This window comes from Festucalex cinctus, chromosome 20 (assembly GCF_051991245.1).
Source record: "Festucalex cinctus isolate MCC-2025b chromosome 20, RoL_Fcin_1.0, whole genome shotgun sequence".
Classification (NCBI taxonomy): domain Eukaryota; kingdom Metazoa; phylum Chordata; class Actinopteri; order Syngnathiformes; family Syngnathidae; genus Festucalex; species Festucalex cinctus.
The window spans coordinates 18,942,278-18,963,945 of record NC_135430.1 but is presented as its reverse complement, the minus strand read 5'-3'; the positions used below and the strand labels follow the sequence as shown (position 1 = coordinate 18,963,945).

General features: G+C 39.5%; 1 protein-coding gene across 9 annotated transcripts in view; it reads left to right on the top strand.

Annotated features, from left to right (window-relative positions):
* The first annotated feature begins 292 nt into the window (after positions 1–292).
* The window catches only part of LOC144009389 (uncharacterized), a 79,662-nt gene continuing 58,286 nt past the window's right edge, over positions 293–21,668 (top strand). For 8 of the 9 annotated variants that reach the window (XM_077509112.1, XM_077509115.1, XM_077509108.1 and 5 more), the window contains exons 1-2: positions 293–1,182; positions 19,747–19,842. In XM_077509112.1, coding sequence (XP_077365238.1) covers positions 445–1,182; positions 19,747–19,842 — 834 coding nt within the window. In that variant the 5' untranslated portion in view covers positions 293–444. The remainder of the gene's footprint in view (positions 1,183–19,746; positions 19,843–21,668) is intronic. The other variant, XM_077509111.1, reaches the window with a different exon arrangement.

Genomic DNA, 21,668 nt, shown 5'->3' with positions numbered 1-21,668 from the left:
TTAACCGTTTGACTGAGTAGTTTATGTTCTAAAAGAAGAACAGTCTCCGTGGATGGAAAAGCTTTTTGGCTCTCCCGTTCTGTTTCATAACTAAAGCAAAGTACAGGACATATCCCAAATGCCACTCTCCTTTGGGAACTATACTTATGGCTTATTAGCATGGTACTAAGCTTACTCCTGACATTTTACTTTCTTTTATCTATCTATCTATCTATCTATCTATCTATCTATCTATCTATCTCATTACATGTGTGCTGAGTGAACGCTGGTGTTTTTTTGTTTGTTTGTTTTTTTTTGTTGTTGAACGCCACTATTTCTCCGTTATTTTTGGAAAGTGTGAACTTTGGAAAGTTTCAAGAAGAAACTAGAGACTGCACAAGGCGACTGCATTGTTCCCCTAAAACGGACCGCGTGGTGACACCCCCCACGCCGTTCAAGGCGAATATGTCTGCACTTACCCCACCGAGGACTTGCGACCACTGCATCCACCTGTCCCAGACCATTGTCGAGCTTCAGGAACGGATCTCAATGCTTCATAAAATCCATGACGATGAGAGGTTCCTCGACTCCATGGTTATACTTGGTGCAGCCTCTTCTGCTGCACCTGGCATCGAATTGGACTCCACAGTGCCCGTCCAACCTCTGGAAGACGGCCGTTGGAACGAGCTTGGAGCCAAACCTAAAAGAGTGGGGCGTGTTTCTCTCACTCCGAGTCCTAACATCCAGTCCTCCACTCCCCACTCCGACTGGCAAACTGCCCATAATAACAGGTCGAGTAAATCGCCTCATCTGCCCGACCCGTTGAATCCACGCGATATCCAGCTCTCTAACCGTTTTGGGGTCTTCCATGAGGAGGACTTCCCGCCGCTTGACCGCCATTATGGGTCGGGTAGCCGGGACCAGAGGGGGAATCAGCCGCGCTCTCCCGGAGCCCGTCCAGCGCAAGGCCGTCCGCGGTCTCCGTGTTCGCCGTCGGCAGCCGGATCCGCAGTGACCAAGGCTCCACCCGCCGTGACCAAGCGTAGCCGTAACCGGAGGGGAAATAAGCCACGCTCTCCCGGAGCCCGTCCACCGCAAGGCTGTCAGCGGCTTCCGTGCTCGCCGTCAGCAGCCGGATCCGCTGTGACTAAGGCTACCCCCGCCGTGACCGAGGCTGCCGTAACTACTCGGGGAACGCGACCGGTGAGTCCCACGTCCATGGCTCGTGTCACAGCAGCTCCGACCACTCTCATCATCGGAGATTCGATCGTGAGGAACTTGAGAGCGGAATCCACCATCACGCGCTGTTACCCTGGTGCCAGAGTTCGTAATATTTTAGAGCGGTTTCCTAGCATGTTGGCTAAATTTCCTTATGTTCGGAACATCGTAATACATGTTGGAGCCAACGACACTTCTCTCCGTCAGTCCGAACTTCTAAAGCAAGATTTTATTGATTTGTTGGAAGCCATTAAAGACTGTGGGAAACATGTTTTTATTTCGGGTCCGATTCCTACTCTGGGCCGAGGAAGCGAGCGCTTTAGCCGACTTTTGAGCCTCCATTCTTGGCTACAGTCTGAATGCTGTTTTTATAATATGTCTTTTATTGATAATTTTAATTTGTTTTGGGAGCGGGCATCTTATTTTAGAAATGATGGTATTCACCCCTCAATACTCGGTGCTCGGAAATTAGCCGAGAACATTGTTTATTCGTTACATGTGTTTCGTCAATGACTAACTGCCCCCTCGGTGTCTGAAGTTCTGTATCCAATTCCTACAATTAGTACAGTCACTACAGTTAGAATGCATACAGATAACAGTTTCCCAATTTCTACTATCACAGGCAGACGATTTCCCCCCACACACAAACAAAACATTTTTAACATTAATAATCTTTTATATGTTAACAATTCTTTTAATTGTGACTATGAGCGCACATTCGGCACAAACATTAAATTGGCTGTGCTGAATGTGCGCTCTCTTTTAAACAAAACTTTTATTATAAATGACCTGATCTTAGACAACAACCTAGAAGGTATTCTTCTATCAGAGACATGGCTCGGCACAGATGCCCCAGTTGTTCTCACCGAGGCTTGCCCATCCAATTTTAACTTTTTATTTTCTAACAGGGATGGTAAACGTGGAGGTGGGACTGCATCAATTTTTAAAGTCACTTTAGCTTCAAGGGAAGTTATTTTTAATACTTATCTATCATTTGAGTATCATGCTTTTGTTTGTAGCAATCCTCCTATTCTCTGTGTTTTAGTTTATAGACCTCCCCATCATTCTACTTCTTTTATTAGTGAGTTTTCAGAGTTCCTATCGATTTTACTTACTACTTATAATCGAATTTTAGTAACTGGCGATTTTAATGTCCACGTTGATAATATCTCGGACCCATTGTCCAGAGAATTTTTAAACCTTTTAAACTGTCTTGATTTTAAACAGCATGTCACACAGCCGACTCACAACAGAGGACACACTTTGGACTTGGTCATAACCTATGGCCTGTCCATTGGTGTGTCCTCTGTTGTTGACCTGGCTGTGTCTGACCACTATTGTGTATTTTTTAACATCGCCAGTTTTAATCATCAGGATGCCCCGGTGAGAACAGTGAGGAAACGCTACCTAACTTCTGAGGTGGCTGCAAATTTTATTGAGAATCTTAAGAGAATCCCTGCAGACTTTCTACCTGCTTCATGTGATTTTATTGTTGATAATTTTAATAAGAACTTAAGAACAACTTTGGATGAAGTAGCTCCACTTTTAACCAAAACTATAAAATTAAAGACTATTCCCCCGTGGAGAAATGACGAGATTAAAAAATTAAAACGAAAATGCAGGTGTGCTGAAAGGAGGTGGAGAAAAACTAAACTTTCAATACATTATGAAATTTTACGTGAACAACTTAAATCCTACAATAAAACAGTCAAACAGGCAAGAATATCTTTTTTCTCAAATTTAATCGCAGTTCATTCAAAAGATCCTAAATTTCTTTTCTCCACTTTCGATCTTTTAACCAATCCTGATTTTAAAAAGCCATCACAGACTCCATCAAACACTCTCTGTGATGGCTTTGCAGACCACTTCAGAAGTAAAATTGATGGCATTAGGTCCAGTCTTTTAGTTGATCAAAATATAATTTTTAATAAATATGGACAGTCACTTTTACCTGAGGAAACACTGGAAAGTTTTACCCTGGTTGATGCAAGGACACTTGGTCGAGTTTTCTCCCAGGTCAACCCAACAACCTGCCTTTTAGATCCGATTCCCACATCACTTTTTAAGACATTTTATGGATTTTTTGAGGAACAGATTTTAACTATAGTCAATTGCTCTCTTCAGACGGGTGTTTTTCCTGCCGCCTTTAAAACGGCGGTGGTGAAGCCCCTTCTGAAGAAAAGCAATTTGGACCCCAGCAGTTTTAATAGTTATCGACCTATATCCAACTTACCCTTTTTAAGTAAGATTTTAGAAAAAATTGTTTTTATTCAATTGAATTCATTTTTAGATACAAATAATATTTTAGAGAAATATCAGTCTGGTTTTAGGATGAACCACAGTACCGAGACTGCCCTTTTAAAGATTTTAAATGATATCAGGTGTAATGAAGATATGAAAAAGCTTACAGTCTTGGTGCTACTGGATTTAAGTGCTGCCTTTGATACAGTAGATCACCACACTTTATTAAACAGACTTAGAAGCCTGGTGGGCATCTCTGGTACAGTTTTTAACTGGTTTTATTCCTATCTCACACACCGATATTTCTTTGTAAGTATGGATACATGTTCCTCTGAAACCCATGAAATTAAATGTGGGGTTCCCCAAGGCTCAATCTTAGGCCCATTACTTTTTAATCTTTATATGCTTCCCCTTGGGGAAGTCATCAGGAGACACGGCGTCAACTTCCACAGTTACGCTGATGATACACAGCTGTATATCGCCGTGTCACCTGATGACATGGGGCCTATTGATACCCTTTTAAATTGTATTTTAGATATTAAGTCATGGATGGCAGAAAATTTCCTGCAGCTCAACCAGGACAAAACAGAGGTTTTAGTCATCGGTCCTGAAGGTCAGAGAGAGAAACTTTTACCTAAACTACAAGATTTTAAACCCACGCAATGTGTAAAGAATTTGGGCGTCCTTTTTGACTCTGAGCTAACTTTTAATCCTCATATTAAAAATGTAGCCAAGATCGGTTTTTACCATCTTAAGAATATTGCCAGAGTCCGCCCGTTTCTCTCACAGGCCAACACGGAGGTGCTGATGCATGCTTTTATTTCTTGTCGTTTAGATTATTGTAATTCCCTGCTCTCTGGTCTTCCCAAAAAGAATATTTCAGTCCTACAGCTCCTTCAGAACTCAGCTGCACGTGTGCTGACGGGGACCGGAGGGCGGGAGCACATTACACCAGTTTTAAAATCGCTGCATTGGCTCCCCGTGCGTTTCAGGATTGATTTTAAGGTGCTTTTATTAGTTTTTAAATGTCTTAACGGTCTTGGCCCATCTTATTTATCTGACTTGCTTTTACCCTATTACCCCTCGCGGCCTCTGAGGTCTTCTGGCAGCGGCCTTTTAACTATTCCAAAGGTGAGGACCAAGACACATGGTGAAGCTGCCTTTAGCCACTATGGTCCTCACCTATGGAATGGCATGCCAGAGAGCATCAGGTCTGCAGAGAATATTTATGTTTTTAAGAGGAGGCTTAAGACTTACTTTTTTAGTTTGGCATTTGATTGACCTTTTTTATTTTTATTTTATTTTATTTTATTTTACTTATTATTATTTTTACTTTTTTATCCCCTTTTATTTATTTAACTTTTAATCTATATTGTCCTGTAGCTTTGTTTTTATTTATTTATTTTTTCTATCGTGTTTAACCGTTTTCTTTTAGTGTTTAAATGTTTTTATTTGGTAGTTATAAAATTTTTAGCTCCAGTGTTTTCTCATGGGGGAGCCTCCACAGTGAGAGGGATGCTTGGTCTTCATCCATCTCACTGTGGATGAACTCCTCCTGGGTGCCTTTCCTTACAGGGTACATCTGTGCCCAGCCATGTTGTGGTTTTCATGTGTTTGTTGGGTTTTGGGTGTGTCTGTGGGTACGATCATGGGGATGGGGGGGCTTTTTCTTTCTTTTATTTTATTGCATTATGGATGTCCAGCACTTTGAGTTGCATTTTAAATGTATGAAAGGTGCTATATAAATAAAGTTGATTGATTGATTGATGTGTAACATAACCTTTATCAAACTAAGTTGAATATTACAATTCTGACTCACTGACGTATGGTGTTCCACAGGGTTCCATCTTGAGGCCCCCGCTGTTTTCATTGTATTTCAAGTGTGTAATAGGGACATGGTGTGCAAATGATGTGTCTTCAGGCAACTTTGCGGCTACAGGGGGAAAGGATAGCTTTTGACGTTTAAACATGCTTCACTACAGATTTGTCTCAGTGCGATCACACCTCCCTTCCCTGTTCCCACACTCATATTATGCAGCATAGAAAAACGTATGACTGGTAAAAGAAAAATGACCCTGGAATTGAAGAAAAAAAAATGAAGGTCAGCCAATATCCTTTAATAAAGTGTTTTCCTGTACCTTGGAAGGAAAATGGTTTGCGTGTGTCTGTGGGTACGATCATGGGGATCTCTCTCTCTCTCTCTCTCTCTCTCTCTCTCTCTCTCTCTCTCTCTCTCTCTCTCTCTCTCTCTCTCTCTCTCTCTCTCTCTCTCTCTCAGGTTTGATTTCGTCTAGTCAGGAAAAAAGTGGTCTTAAGGAGAAAGTCTTCTTTTTACATAGCGGTATGTAAATCTGACTGTCATCCGCATAGTACTAAAAGGAAATATCCTTTTTAAAGATGGAACACAAGGGCAGAAAAGATAATGAAAACGGAAAGGGCCCCAAAATGGAACCCTGTGGAACACAATACTGAAATGAGCCAAAGTGGACGACGGTACTTGAAGTGAAATGTTGACAAGACTTAATTTGTTTGGGGTTGTGTCAACAGAAAGCAAAAAAACTCTACTAAAAATGTATGCAGCGGAACCTGTAAAGAGAAGAAATTCTCATAAATATTTTGACAAAGAAGATGGAAAAGTAGCCTCTTCTAAAGTGATAGACTGGAAACCAAACCTACATTTAAATGATTGTTTTTGTTCAATTTACTGTTGTCGTAATGCATGTGTGCCAATCTTAAAACTTAAAACCAGGTGTGCCCAGAGCTGTATTAAAATCCATCACGTCTCCTCATTACTCTAGAGAGTGACATTTTTCCCGGTAGCCCTCTGGAGAGCATCTGTAGAGAGGCTATGAGAGAATGTAATGAGTCTGTTGCAGACATGGCTCCCAGAATGGCCTCGAGTTAACAATGTTTTGTGCTAATTAAAATGTTAATTAAACCATTGCTGTAGCTAGGTATGGAGTGGCAGTGCATTTGTTTCACTCGATGCATTGGCATTGCATCTTTTTCATGCAGAGTTTAAGGAAAACAGTAAATAATTTGTTAAAACAGCATGTGCCTCCATGACAGTGGTTACAATGTAAATCGTTATATTCAACTCTCAACTCAACTCTTGTTCGTAGATCTATGTAAACAACAGCAGATAAAGAAGATGTACGTTTAAGATATAACAAAATTTCAATTCAATTCAATTTACTTCCTTTTTGAAGAAAGGTCAACCACAGCGCATGAATGCAAATTGCAGTTCCTTTGACCCAATCAAGCCCATTGAAGGTCTTTGTTGCTCACTGTAGAAAGGAGCAGGGAGAAAGCAATCTGCAATGTATGCACGGTACTGAAGATAAAGATAGATAAGTAGTTAGGAGATGCAGTGGCACTTCCTGGCATGTGCGGCTGCTGAGTGAGATTTGCTATGTGTGAAAATAACTTGAACCTGAGGACTGTGCCGCTGTCTCCCTCAAGATTGGACACCCGCTGTGCTGCTCAGAGGATTCACATCTTGTAATGGGAGACTGCTCAGTCATTAGCTTTTTGAGTCCTCCACCTCCTGCACTCATTTAAATCAAAGGTTTGTTTTGCATTTATGCTGAATTCCGTACAACACCGAAAAGTGCCGATGCTAATTCACTACATTTCAAACTCATTTGGCAAAGGGAGGGAAGAAACTCTAAGGTCAGGTATAAACAAAAACAGAGCGTGGTTGCATCACTGAAGAAATGCAACAAATAACAGTAATCATCATTTATGGGATTTATTTGTGAATACATATTGCTGTTTGAATTTATTTTGAAAAATGCAAAACAAGTAAATGTGATTGCATATATCCATATGTTTTCAACATATTAACTTTAATGTACAACTAATACCAAGCAATGCTCTCATTAAGGTTGTCAGTCTTAGTTTCATTTTTTGGTGTTAACTTTCAAATGTAATGCTTTGAGGTCATCCCCTCAGAAGCTGCTTTGGATATTTCCCACTTCCCGGCAGTCTTTGATGCAGCATTATTACTAACCCTCTTCCACCAAGTAAATGTGTTAAAGGAAAATGGGTTGAACTCCATGGAGAGGTTCCTCATTTTCCTGGGGCATCACAAGATATGTATATATCTTTTTCTTTTTCTTTTTCTTTTTTTTTTTATGCCTGCAATAAACTTGCGAATGCACATGAAAAGTTCTGGGTGGGAACTTCCACTGGTTCTTGTATCTTAATGCTCATGATATTATACTAACAGTAATAACCAGACGGCTGCATTTTCTCAGTTGAACACTTTACTGGATGCCAGAAAGATCGAGTACACAGCTGCGGAAACTCTCTTCCATTAGCATGCGGAAGAGGAACTGCTCTATTCAAAATCGTCCCTGCACTTATACTGTCGAGGCCGCCCGCCCACATGGGCGAACGGCTCAACCTCCCCATGTGAGAATGTGTGGCCTGATGGCTTCAACTGGTTTTTACTGGATACGTGTGTCAGAATGCAGACAGATAGAAAGGCGCCAAGCAAGGACGAATAACAGCGACATAACGGCCTAGCTCAAGTCATCTATCTAGTCATCAAGAGCCTTAATCTAACACACATATCAGTTAAACCTTTGAAGCACGGCACATTTGTAATGGGACTTTTGCGTACAAAAGCTGGACAACGTAGTTAAAAGTAAAATGTAATTTCACAGCTACTTCACTTCGAGCCAATGGACAGTGAGCTTGCTTGGCACGGGCACTGAAGTTTTGTTTAGTACATGTAGGCCCTTGCAAAATGTAAAGGGATGGGACATTTATATCCATCCATCCGCAGTCAGAGTCACGGAGAACTTGAGCCTTTGCTAGATGACTTTGGGCAAGAGGTAGTGTACACCGTAGACTTGTCACGAGTCCATCGCAGGGGACATATGGACAAACACCCATTGACAGCAACCGACTTCCTCCACGTGTCACATAAATTGGACAAAGTGTTTTTTGGCTCTTGTCAAGTAAGAGAGGAATAAAGTAAAACTGCTACTCTCAGCTGTGACGACCACACAAAGCAAGGGAGGGAATCCCACTGCGCTTGCAGTATGACTGTGTATAAAATGTGCAAAAGAACTTCATTTGGGCTGAATAATCCACTGCCCCCTGCAGTATATATATATATATATATATATATATATATATATATATATATATAAAAGGTCCACAAGATCACATTATGAAGAGCTGAAATCACCCGAGGCTATAGTAATAATGCTAACAGTTTCCCCTGAGCTGCTGGATATAATGTCAGTCCTGCAATGATTGCAAGCAAATTATTTTCAATGCTGATGGCAGCCTCCTCCAGGAAACACATCGACACCAAATCAGACCATGACCCAAAAAGGCTAACATTCCTTCCCCAGGCTTTTCCTGGAATTTCATGGGTAAAATTGCGGCAGAAACGATGAAAATATTCAGCGCTTGTTTCACACGCTCTTGATGGTAATATCCAGAGCTGTTGCAGCCAGGCTGCCTTTTATGGGGCCTGTCCAATCTCAGTCATACAACCTTCATTTATGGAGCGTATGAGGAATTTTAAAAGGCGAGTGGCCCCGACAATGTGTTCTATTTCAGGGTGTTTACCCAAAGCATATGAGATGATCAACAGCCTGTAATGATTAATGTAGCAGGTATGGCAGACGACTTAAGGACAGTGGATAGTGAGGACTTAGCATGCAACTAAATTCTGTGAGACAAAACAGAAGGGAGGGAGAGAAGAACACAAACAAACAGACACACCATCTGTAGCAGCGAGCGATGCGCTTCACTGCACTTTTAATAGTTAGATTGTAAGCGGAGCAAGCTTACTTCTTGGGACCGAGGCGCTGCTTAATGAATTTAAACAGAATGGAAGTGACATTCATTCTAAAGATTTGAATTTGTCTCATCAGACCGCAGGGGATCAGAGTTGCTCATATGTGTTTGGGAAAACTCCAAGTATGTATCTTTTTAATAAAAATTCTATAGCTTCCATCTGGCCAGTCTACCATACAGGCTGTAGTAGTGGATTGCTGTTGAGATGAGTTGGTTGTCCCTCTGGAAAAGTTCTCCTTCCACACAGGAGTCTTGGAGCTGTGACAGAATGACTATTGGGCTCTCGGTTACGACAAAAGGCCTTTCACCCTCACCCAAAGTGGCCTAATATGGTTGGATGGATGGATGGATGGATGGATGGATGGATGGATGGATGGAAATAGGTAGTATCAACGCATAATTATACAAGGAATATAGTGAAACATTTCAAAATCAACATTGTGGTTTCGATCAGTACTTTGAGTGTGTGCAAGGTCAGAAAAAAGCTCCCGAGAAAGAATAATCTTGAGAAATTGAAAATGATGACCTCGGGCCATTATTTGTGCTGAAAAGATAAAAAGTGAGTGCATAAAAAAAAACAAAAAAAACACTGTGAAAAGATACAAACCTGCTAACCATTTACTCACGGTTGCAAAAACTCAAATTTGACTCATATGTGGGGGTGCTGTCAAGGTGTAACATCTATAATGTATGTATTTATTTATTTAGTTTAGCAGTGGTGTGATGTATGAAGCCGTTCGCCGAAGCTGTGCCGGAGCGAAGCATCACTTAGCATCTCATTGCGGACCCTCCACCATTACACTTCCCAGGAGCGTCAGACACACCCCACTTGAATAAGTTTGCCATCTGTTGACAATGTTTCCACAGCAGGTAATTTGTCATTACAAACAGCAGTGGAAAAAAAAAACAGCTTTCTAATTCAATCTGCATTTTTCAAATCAAGATATGAGTGCAAAATTACAGGAGATGCATTAGATTGATCATACCTTAATATGTATTTGACAGCACAAATGTATTATATTTTCAGTGAACCACTTTTTTTTTTACAGGGGAAAATATTCCAGATCAGACATATTGGGGGTCACACATCAACACGTACAAGAGAGGTGAAAAGCAGTCTCCGGGGTTCCCATTTTACAGATCTGTAAGCACCCGTTGAGGTCTGCTTGCAGTTCCTTATAAACGTAATTTGCGCGCTTTGACCTCCTGCGTGGACTCCAGCAAATCAATTTCTCGTTCCGCCATGTGAAGGATTGTGCCCCCCGAGCGCGCAGATTTTAAACGGAATGAGCAGCTACTATTGGCGGAGACTCAACCATCAACCAAGCATTGAACCTTTTTTTTTTTTACAAAACATGACATATCCTATCCTTAATATAATTACAGTACATCTGAGGGTGGGTCACAATGTGGTTCATACTCAGTTTTTGAGGGGCACTGGCCCCTGATAACTCCCCCTAGAACTGCTACTGAGTGAAAGGCAGACTATCTTGTACTGGTCATTTACATTGTGCATATGATAGAGATACAAGCAATATTTACAGTCATTAAGTGGGAAGTGATCTCAACCTGCCTGCGTGTAAGTCAAGCGAGTGAACCATCATGACTCTGTATGAACCCACACACGAGGATTTATGTGCCGTATATCTCAATGGGCAGATTGAAGAGGAGTGCTAGAAAGTGCTGTCTAGGTTGTGGGATCACTCTCAAATGATATGCTGCTAAAGGGAAAGAATCTCATTTTGTATGTATAACTTCAAAAAGGTCACAAGAGGAGCAGACAGGCATGAGAGAACCTGGGAACCATCAGGAGACGAGAACGATGAGGCAATGTGTGCCGCTCTGATATTCTCTTAACACCTAGCATTAAGCGCCTGAAGACATTTTTTTTTTCCATCGTTGTGTGCAACTGTGCGCCTGAGGAGATGTTGACTGGAGCAAGAACTGAATTTGTTGTGCCTCATCAACTAGTGCTTCATTGTCTTTCCATTATTTGATTTGAAAGTAAAGAAGTTACATGTAGCATTAACGCATTCACTCCCAGCCATTTTCACAGAAGCAGTCCCGTTCGCTCCTGGCTGTTTTACTGGATTTTGACTGATTTTGCAAGGCCCACAGAATATTGTGTTCTATTGCTATAAAAGTCTCTTCTTTCATCAGGAAAAAAAAAGTATGTTTCTATCTGTTTCCATTTTGCAGCAATTAGCAATAGAAGAGAGCTAGGTTTCATCAGTTTTCTCAAATCTATTCAAAATTTAAGTAATTGAGCTTTTTTTCTACATGGCCCTGGTTGATCTCCTTTGCTCTGCTGCCACCTGCTGGCCGTTTGTGTAATAACTACCATTTCTGTAACCGTTCTTTGCAGTTGAGAGGCCTTCTGTATGCTCTAGCATAAAATAAAAACCCAAAAAACGTATAAATACGTCTTTGGGACACTTAAAACGTAAAAAAAACGTATTTACACGTTATTGGGAGAAAATGAGTTAATAACAGGCGCATCCATTTTCTGGACTGCCATCTGTCACCGATTCCAGCCAGCTAGCGAGCTAGCTAGCTAGCTAGCTAGCTAACTCAAGATGGGGCGAGAGCCGGGCTACACCCTACACAGATCTCCACTCGAATTGAAGCTTTATCTCAATTCATGATCAAGGACACAGAAACACATACTTCACCTCAAATAAACACATATCTTAGGAAAAATAAATAAACGATATGGCTATAGCATCATTTACAACCCATGTGATGCAAAATAAATTATATTCCTATTCAGAATTCTCATTATGAAAATGATATGAAGGTTGTGCACCCCGTGGGAATGATTTTCAAAATCCTGATAACTTCTCACAAGAGCAACTACAGTGAAATGTTTGTTTCCCGTTTGTAATAAAGTGGCACCATCTCAGTGCTACTAATATGCGGCTTTGCAGTCTGAGCACCATTTACACAAGACTGCCGAATGTTAACTCTGCCGCAGGATTGAGTGTTCATGTCTGTACAGCTGGAAAATTTATTGTCACATTGTGGAGAGATACAGGGGAGATAAACCCATGCAAATAGCAGTCAGCGTGAGGAAAGTAAAGCACTTCCAGCTTGAGTCTGCCTTTTATAAATTGGAATCTAACTGAGAAGATAAGTATTCTTTTTTTTGCAGTCAATCTAAGATGAAAAGAGGGATTTAATTTTAAATAAATTATTTTATTTTAAATACCCTCTGCTTTCATCTGCCACCAGTGCAAAAATCCAAGCCTCATAGAGGCAAAGTTTGTCAAAATGACTGCAGGAATATGCCACTATTGCTATATAATATATTTAAAATAAATAATGGAGGCAAATGAAATAAACCTTGGCATACGCAGCAAGTAATATCAGCTCATAAGATGCAATAATATCAAATATTCATTAGTCTACCCTTGCATAAATCTTCTACATCTGTAATTTGCAAATTAAACATCCCATTTGTTTTGGACAGAGATCAGTGATAAAAGTAATCCAATGCTAATGAAACCCCTTCGCAGTTTTCCTCAGACATGGATTTAACTCCAGGCATACCATAAGGTTGCAGCATAACAAGTATATCTATAGCGCTTTAATGGCACAATTGACTTACCTCTCTGAAGAAACAAAACAGCTGGTGGGACATTTTTCATCAGCTATTTTTGCATATTGTGCAGTGTCATAGGATAGGATGTTGATTAATTCTCATGTTGTACTGCTACCTACTGTACTACGCAACTTTGAGCCATTTACGCACAATTAAACTAACAGTGAACAACTGGAAGTCATTAGTAAAGTAAGTATAGAACGTGATGGCAAGCTACGGATGAATTGACCAAGAAGGGCGGTGCTAAGGACCAGAGTGGAATATGACAGGGCAGGTGAAACAAATCAGACCAGATGAACAGAGCACAAAAGACAGAAGGGAGCTAGATTAAAGCCTCCTGCAGGAGAAAAACATAGCTCCTTTTAACTGCAAATCCCGGCATTATGAGCATCTCTTTTTCCAGTTGGACTCCAGGTGGCATATAAGCACTAAAGGTCAGCTTATCCTCTGTAAGGTTGCCTGAGGACCAGAAGTGGCAAAAGCACTCACAGTCTGTTTTTAAGTAAAAGTAGTTGTGTGTGTGTGTGGGGGGGGGGGGGGGGGGGGAGTATTAATTCAAGTCAGGGTAAAAATAAAAACTTAAATGCATTTTAAAATGTTCAAAATTTCTTGGTGTCAAGGAAAACTGTTGTTGAACGTTTTTGCAACCGTTTGCGGCCTTGAACGAACCCTGACGAAAAATCTACATTTGCTACTTTCGCAAACACTCGCAAGTCATCTCTGCTCAGTGTGATACGGGCTTACCTTCACACAATTAAAAGCACAATTCTTAACTCATTCACTCATTTTCACATTTCACAATCCCGTTCGCTCCTGGCTGTTTTACTGAATTTTGACTGATTTTGCAATGCCCACAGAATATTGTGTTCAATTGCTATAAAAGCATGGAACCTATCAAAAGAAAGATTAAAGTCTCTTCTTTCCTCAGGAACAAAAGTATGTTTCTATCTGTTTCAGTTTTGCAGCAATTGGCATTAGAAGAGAGCTAAGTTTCATCAGTTTTCACAAATCTATTTAAAATTGTAAGTAATTTAGCTTTTTTTCTAGATGGCCCTGGTTGAGCTCCTTTGCTCTGCTGCCACCTGCTGGCCGTTTGTTTAATAACTACCTCTTCTGCAACCTTTGCAGCTGAGAGGCTGCATCAAAGCTTTCTGTATGCTCTAGCGTAAAAAACAAAAAAACAAACAAACGTATAAATACGTCTTTGGGACACTTAAAACATAAAAAAAAAACGTATTTACACGTTATTGGGATTAAATGAGTTAATTGAAACATTCCTAGTTTCTTGACGTTTCAAAGTTTTTCTTAGACTGTCATATTAAGAAGCCCCCCGTAAATGTGCATCAATGAGTGAGGATCGAACATCGAGGATGTTCTACAGCGGAACTATAATCCAAGAAGCACTGATGCTTCACGAAAATGGGCGTGTACCGATGTTGATCAAATTTGACTTTTATTTTCATTCCACTTGAAATATAAAGCAATTAGTGAATACGTGCTGTGACAGTAAATGCATCCACAAAGACGATTGATCTGTAACACACATCAACGATGTGACATCTTTAATCGACGTCTCCGTAAAATGACGACATCGAGCAGCAACCGTCTCATTTCCCCAAGCTTTTGTCCCTCGCTCCTCTGTTGTTCTCCCTGACGGAATATCTGATGGGAGGGGCAAACGTAAACCGAGGACAGATAAAGGAATCAGGTTCAGCAACTCAAACTGTGGCTTGGTGCGAGTTCCACGCATTTCTGGCTGTTGGCAATTTTCAAACAAATAAAGATGAAGACATTTTTGTTGTGCTTTTCGGATAAGTAGCAAGAAATATCTACATATAAATACAGAGAATATATGATAAAAGCTATAAAACATAGGGAGGGAAAAAAAAGATTAAAAGAAGTGGAAAAGCACAGAGGTCAGCGCCAACAAGACAAGCAATCTTCCCGATCAGACCATGCCATGCATAAGATGTATTAACAGAGAATGTGCTTATATAACATGCGTCTCTGCTCTAACCCTTTCCACCTGCTTTATATATTTATTTCTAGTCAAAATGTGCAGTAGATAACATCAGAGCCATTGCTGACATTTCCCGAGTACAAACATATGAGTTGTCCAGAATGAGGTTAAAGTCTTAATGCCTTCTGCAAGCCTGTAATGCATTCGCAAGCAGGAAACAAAACAACAGTGCAACAACATTTATGTTGAAACTTGAAAGCATTATTGTCCTCAACCTTCATTCCACTCGTATAAAATTTCTGAGTCGACAAATGGTTTATTTTGTGATTTGACGGCTAGTCTTAAATTCACAAGTATGACTGTCAGGTGCTTCTTTTCACTCGGCAGGTAAACGAGCTCCCTAAGTAGAAGCATCTGTGGCTAAAACCAAACTTTTGCAGGGTTTTAACTTTTTAGATATGTTCCTTGGTGCTCAGTTTTTCCTGTGTTCCAAAAGAAACTGGAGAAGAAGATATTTTATAGAAAGATGACAACCAAAATTTACAGTTAAAGCACTTCTTTCTTTTCTTCACCTTCCTGTTCACTGGCGGTTGGCATCCAATTTCAGATGCCACTGACAACCCAAAAAACACTATGACATGATCCCAACATGAATTTACACTGTCATAGCATCTCGCTAGCTCACATTTGCAACCGTGGTCCACCTCAAAATGCCAGTCTCTAACCCTAATAGATGTTATATTAGATAATAATAGATTGATTGTTTCATATGGCGACATCACCGAAAGCTAGCCAAAGTTATTCTAGCATAAGACTAAAGAAGCTCGAGTTAGCGCTCCCTTATCTTAGCACATATGCTACTTTAGCCTTACACATACTGTTTCATATGGTAAATACTGAAAGCTAGCCTGTTATTCTAGCATAGACTAAAGAAGCTCGAGTTAGCGCTCCCTTATCTTAGCACATATGCTACTTTAGCCTTACACATACTGTTTCATTTGGTAATTACTGAAAGCTAGCCTACGTTATTCTAGCATAGACTAAAGAAACTCGAGTTAGCGCTTCCTAATTTTAGCATATAGGCTACTTTAGCCTTACACATACTGTTTCATATGGTGATTACCGAAAGCTAGCGGAAGTTATTCTCGTTAAGACTAAATAAATTCAAGTTAGTGCTATGTTAGTTTAGCACATTAAGCCTTAGAAGCGGGATTAATCGCGAACCAGTCTGTCCAAGTCAGATATTGTAGCTGGAAAGATAGTGTTCAGTTCCAAAGCAGTAATGATTCCCAACAATAGAGTGGATGCACATATTCATGCAAGAACTTCAACGCAATTGCATCAGCTCATGCAACCTCACACCATGCAGTTCGAACCAAACATGGCGGCACAATTTAATGAATGAACATCCTGAGAGAAATCAAATGGAACATGAAGAAATGGTCATTGTTAATCTTGACTGTGACATTTGATTTGAATCCACTCAATGTCAAGCTACGACTATAAAGAAGCAGTCTGCTGGTTAGTTGTAGCTATTCAAATATAATAAATAAGCATTATCAGCATTTCCCCCATTAAATGCACCTGAAATTCATCTTTTTCGCCTATTTTATCTAGCAACACATAATCAAAGATAAGCATCTATAACATCTATTCTCAAACAGAGCGCGAGCATTGTCCCGCATTGATTCTGTCCCAAGTGTCCTTATGCAAAGGACTCTAATCTAAGCCCTTAAATCAACTCCCAACTCCCATTTCGGTGTCCTACAAAAAGTCACCTTTTATCTCAGTCAACTTTAATACCCTGTGTTTGAGAAGCGAGGTGATGCCACATTGGGCAACCACTAAACTATTGTTGAATTGATCTCAATTGTATTTTCTCTTGAACCTTACTAATGATGATGATTATTATTATTATTCACTTCAAGGAAATGTGTATGAATGTTGTACAGTGTGATGAACGGTGTAATAAAAGTGAGAGCCTTTACCTCTAAGCGCGGTTTTAAAAACACACAACACAGAACAGGCATGACAGTCACATCACCACGATACAGAAGGCACACGGAAATGAAGATAACACGTTTCCGCTTCACTGACCTGAAACATAAACACTTTCCTGCCTGACAGATTTCCGGGTCAAATGACTAGACACGTTTCATGAATCAATAGTTCAGCATGGTAAAGTACAGTCAAATGGTGTACGAGAGAAAATGATACCTGAGAATGAAAAGATCAGATTTTTTTTTTTTTTTTTTTTTTTTTGTAAGATTGTGTTTCATGATATTTCTGTTTTTGTCCCAAGTCATCAAAACAGTGAGTCAAAACTTGACCTGACAAACTGTATTTTGAGTGAGCTGTATCAGTCACATGATGACTTAAAAAAAAATGGGCTCCATTAAGGTTCAGGCCCTGTATATATCTCAGCACCTGAATGCCCCAAAGCAAATTGAACTTGAACTAATCTGACAGCAAGATGTCACCTTCATGTTCTCATGTGTATGCACTCTACTTCTTCCTAGTCCCTGAGGGTAAGAAGAGAGATGAGAATTTTGTTGGAGGGTCCTTGTTATTGCATGCTATAAACAAACAAGATTTGACATGTGTTTTTTTTTTTTTTTTTCTCCCCCAATTCCAATTCACTAGCACATTTTTTGTCTGACTAATAAATAATGCAGCCGGTCCACTCACCATGAATGGCAATGCTGGTGCGGTGTTGACACTGAATATAACAAGTATACCTCTTGTCAAGTTAAATTAAAAATTAAAAATGCGTAATTTGAGAGTATGAGAAATATTCAGCACACACAATACAAATTAATGGTCTTTTCGGGGTATTGCACATCTTGAAATATCCATCTTCTGCGGGGGGGGGGGGGGGGGGGGGGGGGGGGCCCGGGGGGGGAACCCTCCAAATTGGCAGTCACTCTCCCATACACAGCTCTCTGCCAGTCAACCAACAGATTCTTTCGGGCCTTTCCAAAACCTTAATCTTCTTCTGGTGAAGCCGTTCTTTTGTTTATTTCGATTTGCATTGTGTTGAAAAAAGAAACAGAAATGCCTTCCCATGTTCAGCTCTAGGGCAGATGTCTGAAGGTTTTTTTTGTTTTTTTTAATCAAATGTGAAATGGTCATAATGCCCACACACGTTTAAGTTTGATAAAACACACTTTAAATGTATAAATAATACAATATGAGGTAGTAGTAGTAGTAATAATAATAATAATAATAATAATAATAATAAGATGTAGGGCTGCTCGATTATGAAGAAAATATTAATCCAGATTAATTTGGTAATAATTGAAATCAAGATTAGGATGAGCTTTTTTTTTTATTTTTGTACAAAACAAGCAAATGTTTTAACATGTAAAAAATATTAAGACACATTTCTTTGAAACACTATAATTTTGCAAGTTCCTTTTGTACCAAACGATCGATTAAATTAGTCATTTTAAAATAAAAAAGATGCAAATATATTAATTTAAGCAACTCAAAATTAGTATTAATAATCTTCTTCTTTTTTTTGTTTTGTTTATAATTATGCCAATTTTGTAATTGTAAAATATAGTAATTGAAATTGTAAGTGTGGGGGTTTGGGACAAAATCACCCCCACACGTTATGAAAAGCCCATATCTATAAATTGAGAAGTAGTTTGTTTGTTTTAAAAAGTGCATTTTCCTGAGTGAAACTGGCAGGGAGCCCCTTTAATGCGGGGGTTAGACATTGCTAGTACATTATCATATTGGCATGGTGGGAGTTGTCTTGCTCAGTAAGTGACAGCCATCTGCATTTTTGGCCGATGAGCCAATACAATTTTCTTCCAGTTCATTTGGGGTTCCCAAATCCCAAAGCATTGAGGGGTGCTTAGCATTGATATGTCCGCACAAACGCATTCTCATTCATTTGGACCTTTTGTGGAACAAAACAATCAAGCTGGGCTCGAAAGTCACCAAGTACATTATAGTGATGGATTCTGGAAAGCCTAATAAAGAGCCTTTTATCAATGCCCGTTCCAATTGATTACTTTTAATGCGTGCAAATAAATAATGCAGGCCGGGCCGACACAGGCGCGCACGCACGCGAACACACACATACACTGGCAAGCAAGAGAATCGAAAGGAAAAAGCTCACCGCCTTAAGTTGCTTTACAATTTGTTGAGATTTCTTTGGGGACTTACCTATTAGCACTTCGTGACTCATGCGAAAATCCAATCGGAATCCTATTCAACAATGGGATATAGAGGCTTTTACAGTCACAGATTATACTGCATAATTATCCCAGAGGCAGAAAAGTTGCTGAATAGTTTTGGAAAACAAGAAACAAACACAACACACAACATGAGTCCAGTTGCATTGCTTCAACCTACCGTCTTAGATTGAGCTAGAGATGACTGAGAAAATACATAAAACACATAAAACGCTGAATTACTGATGATGACTTAAATTTGAATTATAACCACAGCAATTTTAATGCTTGAATAATATTGGCGCCTATAAATTTCCAAACGAATGTTCTAGAGTATTGGTTGCTCAAAACAATGCTTAAATCCAACATTTTATGCTAGCAGGTATTAGCTAACTGATACAACTGGGAGAATTTTGGAGATATCAGTGAACAAGGTAATTCAAAGAGCTTTGGAGTTGCATAAAATTACAAGAAGAAAAAAAAAACATAAAATGCTCAATAATTAAATCAAAAGCAGAGAATACAGCTAAAATGCTAAACAGAATTGTACTGAGAAACTATGACCCCCTTCTTATTTAGCTGAAGCTCACGACTGATGTGAATCAAAAGTTTTAAATGGAACACATGAATTATGACGATTAGCCTGGATAAAGTTTGACAGATGTTCCCTTTTGGCCTCTTTAACTGGTCTCAAATTTGAAGATATCATTTTGTGTGATGCCCTCTCTGCTTCCTCAATCCAGCAGGCTTGGAATGTGACAGAAGTCAATTGCCTCGTCCTCACGGGGCTTCCTGTCATTCTCGGCGATGATCCGTCCGCTTACTTCAAGGTCTGCCTGGTAAGCAACTTTGATTTTTACCTTCTCTCCTCCCTTGCTCACACTGTTTACTACTTTCCCCTCTGCTCTCTTTACCTCCCTTCACCTATCTCCCATTGTTGACCTATCATATATATTTTTTTTATTTTCCTGTAGTGGTCACTGCAGTGGGCAGTGGGTGGACACTGGACAGGGCAGACAGTACACTTATAGAGGAGGTTGTTTATAGCACTATGTTGTCATGTTGACATTTCAGTCTTGTTCCAGGATGTTAATGATGTGGAATTTTCGTACAATGATATGACAGTAGTAAAGCATAAAATTTACCCACAATTCATTCACCACTATGCAGTCTCAGTAGGTATCATCTGGACTTACCTTTTGCATATCATTTACCTAAATTGCAAGAACGTCTTTGTTGAAATTGGCCTGCATTATAACATTTGCCAATTACAGTACAAAGAGAGCGATGACAGAAGGACAAAATACACTTTTTTTTTTTTTTTTTTTGGTTGGAGTGCAATATTATGATGTCTGGTAAGTAAGGAGGAAGACAGATTGTATTGTATATCACCAGTTTGTGAGTCAGATTGGTTTTCGTTTTATGCCTGAGGGATGTATGAACTAAAAGCTCGTTAGGCCTTGGCTTTCTTTCTTTCATTAATGGAAAAAAAAAAAGTCCAATAAAAAAAATAATTGGATTTGGGTAATGTTGCTTGGGTATGTATTTTACTTTGCTCTTTAGATTGAAATATAGATTGTGTTTCGAGAACTAAAAAAAAAAAAAAAAAAAAAAAAAAAAAAGTGTTTGGTCAGTTACAATATACAATATAGCTAAATTGCTATGTAACAAGCTACATACAAATAAATGGGTAGAAAATGAATTCTTTAATGTCTTCAGTTACTGTAAGTTGGTTATTACGTTCAGCGAAAATGTTTTAATCCATTAGGATCTCAAGTACATTGGATGTTTGTTTTTTTTGTTTTTAAAGTCATCATTACAGTGCACATGGTTATTTTAGTTGATATGACAGTAACTCGGGGCACTGAAAGTCTTCATTCAACATCAAATCGATATCATTTCGTGTTTAACAACGCTCTGTTATGACTAAATCATGCTACCAGTGTAGCTGCTTTGGCTAGGATGGGGATTAGTAAGGTAATAGTAGTAATAGTAATTATATATATTTTTTTTTTTTTAAATGTTTTCAATAGTGAGAGAAAAAAAGTGTGTGATCAATTGTCCCTGTCCCATCTGGTCTGTTTATTTTGCTTGGATTGTACACACTTCTTTTTTTTGTAGGCATGAAGAAGAACCATTTGAATTTGTGTGTGTGTTTTTTTTTTTTTTTATATATATTCTCCTCGTGCCACTTCCTTGTCCTTGTTCACCCACCGTCTCATTACAGGTTTCACCTGTGCTGTCATTTTCCTCCTGCTTCTGCCCTGCTCCTCGTGTCTCCTCAAATCAGCTCTCTCCTTTGCACTCGTGTCGCTTCCAGATCTGCCATGCCGTTTGATAAAGCGGGTTACAAACAAAACATGCCGACAATCGGGACAAATTTAGCATTTTCCTCCCCCCCCGTTCCGTTTAAAGTCAGAAAAGACCGGATGACAGGATGTCGCTGAAAGATTATCTTTACAGATTAAACTGTAGTGTGAATTATTTTTCTACAAGCAGTTGCTTGGGAAATGGTCAGTGGTGACAATCATTAATGTCAAGCCGAATTCATATTTCTATTTGCAAATACTAATTTGAGATTGTGACGAAACAGAAATATACAATTTAAAAACAAACAAACAAAAAAAACACTAAAAGTTCATTTAGCTTTCTTTACGACTTTGTT